The following is a 13,847-nucleotide window of genomic DNA, read 5'->3' on the forward strand; positions in this document are numbered from 1 at the left end:
TCCCTTTATCTGGACCACATTGGACCCATTGGTTTTCGTGTCGTCGGTCAACCAGTTTGACCAGTTCGACCAGTTCTCATGAAAACAACCTCCTGAATCTTGGACTTAAGGATGAAGTGATTAAAACTTAAAGGCTCCAGTTGGTTTAAATAAATGGAAGCGTCTCTAGTCATGACTGTTTTTCTAGAGTCATTGTGGTTTTATTGGCTATATTTGGACCTTCGAATAAGTGTCTGTTGCTGCTCCTTTTCTAATCCGTCGCTGTATTCATTAGATTTCAGCTGTATTAGTAGGATTTGATGTTGTATATCGCTGTGTGTTTGACAGTTGCCTCTAGCTGAGTCATTCTTCTGAGGCTGAAAGGAGCATATTTTCCCTGACAAACAATGTGAGTGTGGTTGTGGTTAAGAAGCAGACCATTAAAAGGATATTAGGACATACTGGGAGTTATATAACAACCCATTAGCATAACTCCACTGCATTAGCTAATGCTAGCTGTTTTGCATTGAACTATCAGCTAGCAAAGCAGCTAACATGCTAATTTTTAATACATTACATGAAGTTGACAGAAATGCCATCAGATGCAGCTCTGTGTTGACATTAGAGCTGAAAAAATGATTTGATTATAATTGTCCTGAATCAAAGCTTCATTTCCTTCATTTCTCTGCTGTTAAACACTTATTGTGATGCACACGACGTCAGGGTCAACACAACCAACAGAAGAGACAAGGACAATAAAGCAGAACATGTCTATATTTGGACTTCTCTCCATTGGAACCATCACTTCTTTAAACGTTGAACCTTTAACACAAACATTATAAATCTGAGTGTGTTTGTTTCAGTTGGCAGTTTGGTTATAGGTTTATAGATGTCATTGGACTCTTTTTGTGTGTGTGTGTGTGTGTGTGTGTGTGTGTGTGTGTGTGTGTTCAGGAGTGGCCATACTCTCCTGGCCTTCTGGCTGTGCAGACAAGAGGGAAGACTGAAACGACAGGAGACACTAGAGCTGGGACATCACATCCTGAAGGCACACATCTACAAGGTACACACACACACACACACACACACACACACACACACACACACCCTTGGACACAACCCCCCCCCCCCCACACACACACACACACACACACACACCTGGACACAACCACACACTAGTGTTTACACACCTGTCTGTGTCTGTTCTTCTCCAGGGTCTGAGTAAGAAGCTTGGGGTTTCCTCCTCCGTTCTCCAGGGGCTGTGGCTGTCCTACAGTACACAGAGTCTGAGCCCTGCACTGTCAGCTCTGCGCAATCTGTACACCCCCAATATTAAGGTACACCTTTAAAAGACAGGCTGTTCTACTGTTCCACTGTTCTGGTCTGTTCTACTGTTCTGGTCTGTTCTACTGTTCTGGTCTGTTCTGGTCTGTTCTACTGTTCTTCTGTTCTGTTCTGGTCTGTTCTACTGTTCTGGTCTGTTCTACTGTTCTGGTCTGTTCTGGTCTGTTCTATTGTTCTGGTCTGTTCTACTGTTCTGGTCTGTTCTGGTCTGTTCTACTGTTCTACTGTTCTGGTCTGTTCTACTGTTCTTCTGTTCTGTTCTGGTCTGTTCTACTGTTCTGGTCTGTTCTGGTCTGTTCTACTGTTCTGGTCTGTTCTGGTCTGTTCTACTGTTCTGGTCTGTTCTGGTCTGTTCTATTGTTCTGGTCTGTTCTACTGTTCTGGTCTGTTCTGGTCTGTTCTACTGTTCTACTGTTCTGGTTTGTTCTATTGTTCTACTGTTCTTGCCTGTTCTACTTTTCTGCTGTTCTGGTGTGTTCTTCTGTTCTGGTCTGTTCTACTGTTCTACTGTTCTGGTCTGTTCTTGTCTGTTCTACTGTTCCACCATTCTTGTCTGTTCTTCTGTTCTATTGTTCTTGTCTGTTCTACTGTTTTTGTCTGTTCCTCTGGGTCAAAGTTCACAAACAACAAACGTCTAATGACAAACTGTTAATAGGAAGTCCGATCAAAGGGATGGTTCTGACCAGGACCAGACTCTTTCAGGACCAGACTCTTTCAGGACCACACTCTACTCCTCCAGTATCCACTCATCAACAGCAGCTGTGTTTTTCTTCCTACCTGTGCAGGTGAGCAGGTTGTTGATTATGGGCGGGGCTGACGTGAACTACCGCAGTGACGTTCTCAACAACGCCCCCCTGCTGTGCGTCCACGCCCACCTGGGACACAGCGACGCCGTGGCGCTGCTGCTCGACCACGGAGCTCAGGTCGGAGAGCTTGACCTTTAGAAAACATCGCAGTTGATTTGACTGAAACGTTGAGTCTCATCAGGTGGTTTTTGTTTGATACTCGTAGGTGGACGCTCAGTCACATGATGGGATAACTGCACTGGGATTTGCCGCTGCTGCTGGACATTTGGATATTGTCACCATGCTGAGTCAGCGCAGAGCCAAGGTTGGTGCTGAATACTGAGTGTGTGACTGTGTACACTACTGGTCAAAAGTACCCCAACTTTTCTAGAATTTCATTGAAAATGATGCAGTTGAATGTCTCAGTGTACTCTGAAATTAAAGCATAGAACAAATAAACAATTGAAGTTAAAAAAATCATGGAATCAATTTAGAAACCGAAATGTATTCTAAACTTTGGACTCCTCAAAGTGTCCACCTTTGGCAGATACAACAGTTGAACACACTCGTTGTATTCTTTCCATGATGGAAATCAAATATTCTTCAGAAAGTTCTTCCCAACTCTGTTGCAGTAGTTCCATAAATGCGTTGCACTTGTAGGTGTCTTTGCTTTCACTCTTCTGTCCAGTTCATCCCAAACCAGCTCCATGGGGTTTAAGTCTGGACACTGTGCTGGACACCCCATGTTTTCAAGTGTACCATCTTGTTCTTTTTTCTTAAGGTAGTTCTGGCAGAGCTTGGACTTCTGTTTTGGGTCATTCTCTTGCTGTAGTATGAACTCCTGACCAACTAGGCAAATCCCAGAGGGTAGTGCATGGCATAGCTGCAGAATGCTGTGGGAGCCGTTTGGGTTCAGGATGCCTTTCACTGTGTACAAGTCACCGACCCTGGATCCAGCAAAACAGCCCCAGACCATCACACTTCCTTCTCCATGTTTGACGGTTGATGTCACACACTGAGGAACCATCCTTTCACCTACTTGACAGGGTACAGAAGTTCTGCGGGATGAACTGAAGATTTCAAATTTGGATTCCTCAGTCCATAACACCTTCTTCCAGTCTTCAGTAGTCCACTGGTGCTGTTTCATGGCCTAGGCAGACCTCTTTTTCTTATTCTGAAGTCTCAGCAATGGCTTTCTGCTGCAACTGGACCCATCAAACCTGCAACTGGAAGTCTTCTCTTCACAGATGAAACTCAGACTTGCTTCCTCCTCCACTATCTTCTCTGTGCTTTCAGCTGTTGTCCTGTCAGTCTCCTCTCACTCCAGCTGTTGACTGTCATAAACTTGTCTTCTGATTCTGTTGTGTGTTTGGTTCTTCCAGACCTTTTCCTGTCTGCATTTCCAGTCCAGTTTCTGAGTGCCTTTGGATGGTGAAGGAAACTGGACTGACTGACACCTGGACTTTCTTGGACATTTCTCTGTAGGACAGAACTACATTTTTCAGTCTTCTGATGCTCTGTCTCTCTTCTCTGGTTAATTGCCTTTTCCTCTTTTCCATTTTTATAGTAACACACTACTTTCTGCAGTACAACACTGTTCAAATAATGCTCCCAACTGTATGGTACCAGAGTGTGTTCAACACTCCTTTTCTGCAGATACAGGGGTTTGGAAGGAATTCACACACATTGGAACATCTGGACGAATTGGTAGCACCAACTTTCGAGGCTTGATCAACCTCCATTGCCGAAGAACTGCTTTAAGTTGTTAACCCATTTCTTGTTCGACTTTTTGTATTATTATGAAATGTACATTATTTTTCAGTTTTGTTTAACCTTACCTTTTTTTTTTTTTTTACCTCTGGCAGTTCACCGCTTACCTTTGTACCATTTCAAGCTGTTCATTGAAGTGGAACTGCTGGAATTTCAATACAAAACTGGAAAAATAGGGATGTGCTAAAATTTTTGACCAGTAGTGTAAAATCAAAAATCAAAACTATACTCAAATATTTAATACAAAAGTGTATCTATACAGAGGCATTTTCTTCAGTTTTCTCATCCCCCCCACCCTGCCCCCCGTCGTTCCTGGTTTCCTTATCCGGTTCAGGTGGGGGTCATTCTCACTCTTACCTGTAATACTAATGCAGTCTGTGGATTAGAATCTGCAGATTCAGACAGTTTTTTCCATTTTGAAAAAGGACAAAAAATGATGTCGATATGGTCAGAAATATAACACTCCCCCCCACCTCATTTTAATACTTTTATTCACATTTGTTTGTTCTGAGTTCAAACTGTCATATCTCCAGTTGTATTTGCTCTATCAACATCAAATAAAATGTGGGAGAGTGGTTCAAGTCCACACTTCCAAATGCAGTTATCCCCAGTGGTCTATGCGATGGACTTCCGACGCTACGATGTGTTGAAAATGGGGGGCCGTGACCATGGACCCCTAAGGGTTAAGATAATTAAACAAAGTCAGTTGTATTGTTGTCGTCCTTTGAATTCCCATTGTTATATATGAACAATCAACACCTTTAATGTATTGATATTCTTCCTGATTATTGGTTTTAAGAGCTCCTTTGGCCTGAACTCTTCACCAAAGGGAATAAACAGTCTGTCGTCCATGTCCCTGTGTGTCCTGGTGGACTTAGGTGGGTCACGTGGACGCCTCAGGACGCTGTGTGCTGGTGCACGCCGCTCAGCGTGGACAACAGGAGGTGATGCGTTTCCTGTTGAAGAGAGTGGACTGGAGCTGCACCTGCTGCGGCAGCCAGAGGGGGGCGACGAGGAGTCAGGCAGTCCAGCAGGCAGTGACGGCAGGGGCCAGCATGGGCCACACTGAGGTACACCCCAGATACACACACACATACATACACTGAGGTACACCCCAGATACACACACACATACATACACTGAGGTACGCACCAGATACACACACACATACATACACTGAGGTACGCACCAGATACACACACACATACATACACTGAGGTACGCACCAGATACACACACACATACATATACACACCAAGGTACACACATAATGCACACACATACACACACACCATGGTACACACCAGATACACCCACACACATACACTGAAGTACACACATAATACACGCACACCGAGGTACACACATAATGCACACACACACACACATACACACACCGAGGTACACACATAATGCACACACACACACCATGGTACACACCAGATACACACACACACATACACTGAAGTACACACATAATACACACACACCGAGGTACACACATAATGCACACACACACACACACATACACACATACACACACCGAGGTACACACATAATGCACACACATGTACACACACTGAGGCACACACCGGATACACACACACACACACACCGAGGTACACACCGGATACACACACACACTCACACACTGAGGTACACACATAATACACACACACCGAGGTGCACACATAATGCACACACACACACACTGAGGTACACACCAGATACACACACATACACACACTGAGGTACACACATAATGCACACACACTCACATACACAAACACACACACACACTGAGGTACACACATAATGCATGTACACACACATACACACACACACACTGAGGTACACACCGGATACACACACACACACACACACACATTGAGGTACATAATGGATACACACACACACACACACACACACTGGTGGTGTACCCTTTCATATATGTTTATGATGGGGTGTATAATATGAAAGGTGTATAATATGAAAGGTTTGTGGTTATAATGACTGTTTGTTGCAGATTGTTTCATACCTGCTGGATCTTCCAGAGGAAGATGATGAAGAGGAGGAGAGACCTGAGATCAACACATGTGACAGTCTGTGGGGAGAGACAGGTACGCTCCATATATTAGACAGATACTGTCCATATATTAGACAGGTACGCTCCATATGTTAGACAGATACTGTCCATATATTAGACAGGTACGCTCCATATATTAGACAGATACTGTCCATATATTAGACAGGTACGCTCCATATGTTAGACAGATACTGTCCATATATTAGACAGGTACGCTCCATATGTTAGACAGATACTGTCCATATATTAGACAGGTACGCTCCATATGTTAGACAGATACTGTCCATATATTAGACAGGTACACTCCATATGTTAGACAGATACTGTCCATATATTAGACAGGTATTGTCCATATATTAGACAGGTACGGTTCATATATTAGACAGTCCATATATTAGACAGGTACGGTCCATATATTAGACAGGTACAGTCCATATATTACACAGGTATTGTCCATATATTAGACAGGTACGGTTCATATATTAGACAGTCCATATATTAGACAGGTACGGTCCATATATTAGACAGGTACAGTCCATATATCACACAGGTATTGTCCATATATTAGACAGGTACGGTTCATATATTAGACAGTCCATATATTAGACAGGTACGGTCCATATATTAGACAGGTACAGTCCATATATTAGACAGGTACGGTCCATATATTACACAAATACAGGCTCTTCCCTTTATTCTGGACATGGGACACAAACACTGTCTGACCAGAGCCAATAACATCATCATTGTCAAACAGCCACAGGGGAATGAAAGACACTCAAAATTAAACTCTTTTATAGATTTTTAAACAGATTTTAGACCTTTAAAACAGCACTTTTTTAAACATATATTTGATATTTGACAACTGTATTTGTTTTTTCAGTTGTGTTTTCGAGGCTCTTGCAGTGAAATGTTATCATACTGTTTCTTTTGCACGTGTCCTGGAATGACAGTAAAGTCATCTGTATATGAAACCTGCAGAACCTGTGGTCTTCTGATGACTCGTGTGTGTGTGTGTGTGTGTGTGTGTGTGTGTGTGTGTGTGTGTGTGTGTGTGTGTAACAGCTCTGACGGCGGCGGCAGGAAGCGGCCGCTTGTCTGTGTGCAGACTTCTGTTGGACCAGGGAGCGTCTGTGGACAAAGCCAACCGGAGGGGCGTGGCTCCACTGTTCAGCGGGGTCAAACGAGGTCACTGGCAGGTACGCTCATCACACACACACACACACACACACACACCATCGCTAACACATAGGGATGTAACAATATGAAAATTTCATATCACGGTTATTGTGACCAGAATTATCACGGTTATCATTATTATCACGGTATTGTTGAAATTGTGCTCAAAATGTTCAAAAAGTACTAATACACACACTGAAATAATTTAACCAAGTTGTATTTAAAAAAAAACAAAACAAATAAATTAATTGGTACAATGTACCTTCTGTTGCAGAAACGTTCAAATATTAACCCTTTGTGGTCTGAGCCTATTTTGTCTGTTTTTCAGTCCTTTTGATTTTGCCTTTATATACTATATACAGAAATGTTTACTATACACATGTTTGGGATCTGTTTTTTCAGCACAACTTCATTTATATCATCTGCCTATTATTTTTTCGCTTTAACCTACTACATCAACACAAAAGGACAGAAAACACAAAAAATATATATATAAAATCTGATTTGAAAAATGCATATAATTTATTGCATCAGTAACACACAGATGCTTAACAAACGTTTTCAAAGACTTTAAAAGTGAATATTGGTTCCAAATATTAGGTATATAAAATCAAAATTGTAATAAATTAAAACTATACTCAAATATTTGACATAAAAGCAGATCTTTACATAGGTGTTTTCTGTGGTAATCAAACACGGTTATCATGATAATTAGAATTTAAACGGTAATACTAACTGTCTGTAATTTTACCACGGTTTATCGTTATACCAGTAATCGTTACATCCCTACTAACACATCACAAAAACACACTGCTGTTGGTCTCAGATGTGAAGTGTTGAGTGTGTGTGTGTCGACCAGGTGGTGGCGCTGTTACTGAACCACGGGGCCCAGGTGAACAGTGTGGACCAGCAGGGGCGCTCTGCTCTGATGATGGCGTCCTCCGAGGGACACGTGTCCACGGCCCAGCTGCTGTTGGACCACGGTAACAACTAACACTGGTTTGGGATTTCACACTGAAATATCAAGAACAACTTTTTCTGGACAATCCTGTTGTTTATTTGTCATTTACTTTAGTAAATTTCACTTTATTTGGATATTCAAAACTACACAGTTAATGGGGGTAAAAATAATACAGGTTTAAAACCAGCAGCTGCGTGCTCTGCCAAAGTTACCCACGTAGTGAGCATGTGCGAAAACACCGCAAGTACAAAAATAATATGGGGGTAAAAATTGTATGTGACCCCTAAAATGAAAATGATCTTGGAAAGATTTCTTGGACTCAGATTTTCCAGATCTATTGTCTATAAATCAGTTCTTCTATCTCCGTGTAAAGTTCCACTGTAGGTGATTCTGTCTGATTTTTTGTTTTTTTTAACTTAATTTTTATTTGGTTTTGCTCATCCAAATATATAAAACATTTTACAGACATTGACATATATAAACACACATCCCCATATGGCCCACATGGGAAAAAAATAAATACATTTTAAAAAGAAATCTTTATCTACAGTTGATATTGATTACAATTAATCACAAATGAAACACGAATGATTAAAAAAAAAAATTAATGATGATAATAATAATCATATATATATATATATATATATATATATATATATATATATATATATATATATATATATATATATATATATATATATATATATATATATTTATAAAATTATTATTACATGTACACACATACATACATATAAATAATACATAGGTATACAACCACTTCTGAATGCTTATTACATTAAAAGCTTAATCATGGGACTCCATCTCTTTGTGAATAGCTCTCTCTGAATTCTAAGTACATATGTAATTTACTCCATCTGATAGATTTCCCTCACTTTTTCAATCCAATTGTTATATGTTGGAGGTTCAGGTTTCAACCACTCAATAGTGATGCATTTAATGGCTGCCGTTAGTAATATTCGCAAGAGGTATTTTTGGTTATTTCCCTCTAAACTTTCTGGGATTACACCTAAAATAGCAAACTTTAAATCTTGAGAAAATGTTTGGTTGAAAACTGTGTTCACAGCAACAAATATATCATCCCAGAAAGGTCTGATCTCTGGACACGTCCAGAATATGTGGGTATGGTTCCCTAAGTGAGCCCCACAATTTCGCCAACGGATATTAGGATTCAGAGGGCTCATTTTTGAAATTAACTCCAGTGTCCTGAAAAATCTTATGACAACTTTCCATTTGAACTCTCTCCACGAACTAGAATTAGTGACCATATGAGCATATATCTGCCCACACCTCATCTGGGATGTGTGTATAATTCTGTCTGATTTTACGTGTGATCAGATATTTGCACTAGAAATGAGACAAACACACTTGGTCAGATTTAGTTTTTGCGGTGCTTAGACTGTGCATGCAAATACACCTCACTGGTAACATAGTTCAGGGTTGACCTGATGCTGACCTCCCTCTGACCTCCTGGTCTACAGGGGCGTCGCTGGACCAGACTGACAGGGAGGGGCTAACAGCTCTGAGCTGGGCGTGTCTCAAAGGTCAGCTGTCATTGGTCCGAGAGCTGGTGGACAGAGGCGCGGCCACAACTCACGCCGACCGCAGTGGACGGACGCCCCTGGACCTGGCGGCGTTCTGCGGTGACCCTGAAGTGGTGCGTGTCTCAGACGTCCTGCAGAGACGACACTGTGTCCAACAGGATGACGTCCATATTCTAGACCACAGGTGTCAAACATGCGGCTCAGGGGCCCAAAAGTTCCAATCTGGCCTGCGGGATGAATTTACAAAGTGCAGAAGATATTAACAGTCAAGGGCATCAAACTCGAAAATAACAGCATAATAACTTAGAAAATAATGACTCCAAATTTTCTTCTTGGTTTAATGTGAAAAAAATAATATGACATCATGCCTATAAATAATGGCAACATCATTTTTTTTCTCTTTGATTTAATGCAAAGAATATTAAATTCTGATATCCTTTAATAATAAATTGTCAATAACCTGAATACATATGAACAACCTGAAATGTCTAAAGAAAAATGAGTGCAGTTTTAACATTATTCTGCCTGTTTTGTGTCTTGGTAGATCTGATCTGTAATGCTCATGTATAAATCATAAGTTGAGGCAGAATATTGATCAAATTTTTCTTAGTATTCTCATTTTTCTTCAGAAATTTCTTTTTTTCAGGTTATTCATATCTTTTTTTTTATTTGGATAGTTTGTAAAATGTACATGTTTTCATAATTTCATGTTATTTTTTGCACATAAAAAATTTGGAGTTGTCATTATTTATAGGTTATTCTGTTATTATTTTACTGGTCCGGCCCACTGGAGATCCAATTTGGCTGAATGTGGAACCTGAAAGAAAATGAGTTTGACACCCCTGTTCTAGACTGAAGCAGTAGCAGCAGGCCAGTGCTTTTCCAACCAGTGAACCCACTGAAGGTCTCTCCTGTGTCCTGTCCCGGTTCAGGTGCAGTACCTGGTGGACCACGGGGCGTCTGTGGAACATGTGGACAGCAGTGGAATGCGTCCCCTGGACAGAGCTGTTGGCTGCAGAAACACATCAGCTGTCATCGCTTTGCTCAAAAAAGGAGCCAAGATCGGTAGAAACACGACTCAGCACCAACACTGAACAGAGTTGAAGGGGTTTTCATGTCAGATAGATAGATAGATAGATAGATACTTTATTAATCCTGAGGGAAATTCAAGTATTCAGCAGCTTTGCATTCAGCACAAGAAGAGAAAAAAAAAAAAAAAAAAAAAGACAGACCAAAACAGGTGGGTTAGTAACCAGGCTGACATAAAGGTTAGTATATACAGGGTGTCCAAAAAAATGTGTACACACTTTAAATAATTGTAAAGTAGGTGTTTATTAAAATTATTTTAATTTTCCAAATGTAATAGAATTTCCAAACATCATTTTATTATTTTGTCACTTCCTGTTCTCAAAATGGCGTCCGTTCTGGTCCAGACTCTGCCGACAGCGACAACCAATGGAATCACATCACCAAACAGTTCCCTTGGTATTTACATGCATTAACGTTCAATGACTGCTCTCAATTCAGTGACTGTTGCAGGTCTCATAGAGTAGACTTTGTCTTTTAGGGATCCACATAAAAAACAGTCTGGTGGTGTGAGGTCTAGTGAACTGGACAAACAGGTGGATTGGACGGACGTGTTTCATTGAATACCCTCTGCATTCACCAGAGCTCACACCACTAGACTGTTTTTTATGTGGATACCTAAAAGACAAAGACTACGCTATGAGACCGGCAACAGTCACTGAATTGAGAGCAGCCACTGAACGTGAATGCACAAATACCAAAACAATAAAGTGATGTTTGTAAATTCTACTACATTTTGAAAATTAAATGAATTTTAATAACACCGGCAGAGTTTTCCTCATGTACAGAAGGGTTAACACTAGTCTCTTTTCCGTCAGACACCTGTGCAAAACTTTACTGATATTTACTAAATGTCGAAAAAAAGAAGTGCGTAATGTTGGGTTTTCCATTAAATCACAAATGCGATGATTTGTTTATTAGTCATTGCGAGATGGCACGAGGAGTCATTCCATAAACATCGCATTGATTTACAGATATATTCATTATTATTATATATTACCCCTCTATCTCCTACTAAATTAAAAAATTGATTGGGTTTCCTGGTGCGTCCACACATACCAACACGTTTTTTGTTTTGTTTTTTAAACTCTTCTTCTTCTCTTGTTGTAACGTCCGTCCACATCTATTTTTTTTTTTTTAATTCACCTGACTCCAGTTGCAGAAAAAGGTCTTTCCATTGCAGTTTTGCGTGACATACCATTTGCGATACGCCCGAAAAACCACCTCTTGCCAGCACAAAAACTTTTAATCAAAAAAGTTTTGGCGAAATTGTCATTTTTCCATTAGGTAAATTTTTACGCACAAGTTATATTCACATAATTTGAGGGTCAATGGAAAAGCGACTAGTGAAATCCACTGTCCTTAAATCAGTAACATTAGATCAGTCTGACCAGAAACAACCAGAGACGACAAAAAAGACTAAAAAGAACATTTGGAAGACATCAATAAATAGCTCTCATTCTGTATTGTTTGGTGTATTGTAACTTTGTGTGTGTGTGTGTGTGTGTGTGTGTAGGACCAGCCACCTGGGCCATGGCCACCTCGAAGCCCGACATCCTGATGGTTCTGCTCAGTAAACTGATCCAAGAGGGAGACCGACTGTACAAGGTAGCGCTGACTATCTCACACACACACACACACACACACACACACACACACACACACAATCAAACACACCTTTAACACCAGGTGGATCAGTGTGTGTGTGACCTGAGTACATGTGTGTTACTTCTCAGCAAGGTAAGGTGAGGGAGGCCGCCCACTCCTATCAGTCGGCTCTGCAGAAGTTTCCTGGAGACGAGCTGAAGACGTTCCGACAGCTCAGAGTGTGTGTGCTGCTCAACCTGTCGCGCTGCCGCCGCAAGATGAACGTAAGCAGTCAACTCCACACACACACACACACACTCACACGCACACACACCAGAACATGAACCACAGTAAGGGTTAATACTTGATTGTGATTGGTTGCAGGACTTCGGCCCTGCTGAGGACTTTGCTACCAGGGCGTTGGAACTCAAAGCCAAATCCTATGAAGCCTTTTATGCTCGAGCCCGTGCCAAACGGAGCCGCAGGTAACCATAGCAACATGTAGCTGAATCAGACAAATGACCAGTGTATGAAGGGTTTGAATGTATTTTGTTGCAAGGTTATTATTGTTAACAAAATGGCGAAAACTAGATTCGAAAAAACATTTTCGTTAACTGAAATAAATAAAAACTATAATTAAAAGAAAAAAATGATAACTAACTGAAACTGTATTGTGTGCTTACAAAACTAACTAAAACGTGTAAAAATTATGGATAATATTCCCTTCGTTTTCGTGTTTGTCAATGTCGGATTGATATGAAATCAATTTATTTCCCTCAAGCAATTTTAGCTGGCAGCACTGTATGATATTTAACAGTCTGTCACTTGTGTTCACTTGTGGTTTCCAGTCGTCTTCTGGTCCCCACTCTACCTGGAAACATGGAGACTAAAGTTGGGAGAAATCAGCAGAGTCCTGTCTGGGATTTATTTGAATACAACGACAGAGAAGAAGAGAAAAGATATAAAAAACTAAAACTAAACTAAAACTAAGCATTTAGAAAATAACAAAAACTAATAAAAAAAATAGCAAACCTGCTCTAAAAAGTAATCAAAACTAACTGAATTAGAGAAAAAAAAGTCAAAACTAAATAAAACTAAACTATAATGAAAAATCCAAAACTATAATAACCTTGTTTTGTTGTTCTCAGAGGTGACAGGGTGAGGTCAGATGTACAGGGTTCTAAACCAGTATAAACTCACTGATCTGACTTTCTCTGCCTTAAAAATGCCTTGTTGGCAGGTCTTGACAAGTCCTGCTTTTAAATGTATTTTTTGTGAACATTAGTATTTACCAAGATGTGAGAAAGTTGAACCTCAGATGGAGGAGGAGCAGTGTGGTTTTCATCCTGGACGTGGAACTGTGGACCAGCTCTTTACCCTTGCTAGTGCTGGAGGGGGCATGGGAGTTTGTCCATCCAGTCCACATGTGTTTTGTGGATCTGGAGAAGGCTTATGACCAGGGCTGAGTATCATGGCCAATTTTCTTAATCGATTCAATTTCAATTCAT

At 40.7% G+C, this 13,847-nt stretch overlaps 1 protein-coding gene across 4 annotated transcripts in view; it reads left to right on the forward strand.

The window, feature by feature from the left end:
- LOC115423512 (protein TANC2-like) overlaps positions 1 to 13,847 on the forward strand; it is a 93,609-nt gene that overhangs the window by 74,264 nt on the left and 5,498 nt on the right. For all 4 annotated transcript variants that reach the window (XM_030140358.1, XM_030140359.1, XM_030140355.1 and 1 more), the window contains 13 exons: positions 934 to 1,042; positions 1,194 to 1,316; positions 2,109 to 2,246; positions 2,335 to 2,433; positions 4,757 to 4,948; positions 5,905 to 5,998; positions 7,030 to 7,163; positions 8,003 to 8,126; positions 9,604 to 9,779; positions 10,599 to 10,731; positions 12,269 to 12,360; positions 12,489 to 12,623; positions 12,724 to 12,824. In XM_030140358.1, coding sequence (XP_029996218.1) covers positions 934 to 1,042; positions 1,194 to 1,316; positions 2,109 to 2,246; positions 2,335 to 2,433; positions 4,757 to 4,948; positions 5,905 to 5,998; positions 7,030 to 7,163; positions 8,003 to 8,126; positions 9,604 to 9,779; positions 10,599 to 10,731; positions 12,269 to 12,360; positions 12,489 to 12,623; positions 12,724 to 12,824 — 1,650 coding nt within the window. The remainder of the gene's footprint in view (positions 1 to 933; positions 1,043 to 1,193; positions 1,317 to 2,108; positions 2,247 to 2,334; positions 2,434 to 4,756; positions 4,949 to 5,904; positions 5,999 to 7,029; positions 7,164 to 8,002; positions 8,127 to 9,603; positions 9,780 to 10,598; positions 10,732 to 12,268; positions 12,361 to 12,488; positions 12,624 to 12,723; positions 12,825 to 13,847) is intronic.

Source organism: Sphaeramia orbicularis, chromosome 8, assembly GCF_902148855.1.
Source record: "Sphaeramia orbicularis chromosome 8, fSphaOr1.1, whole genome shotgun sequence".
Classification (NCBI taxonomy): Eukaryota; Metazoa; Chordata; class Actinopteri; order Kurtiformes; family Apogonidae; genus Sphaeramia; species Sphaeramia orbicularis.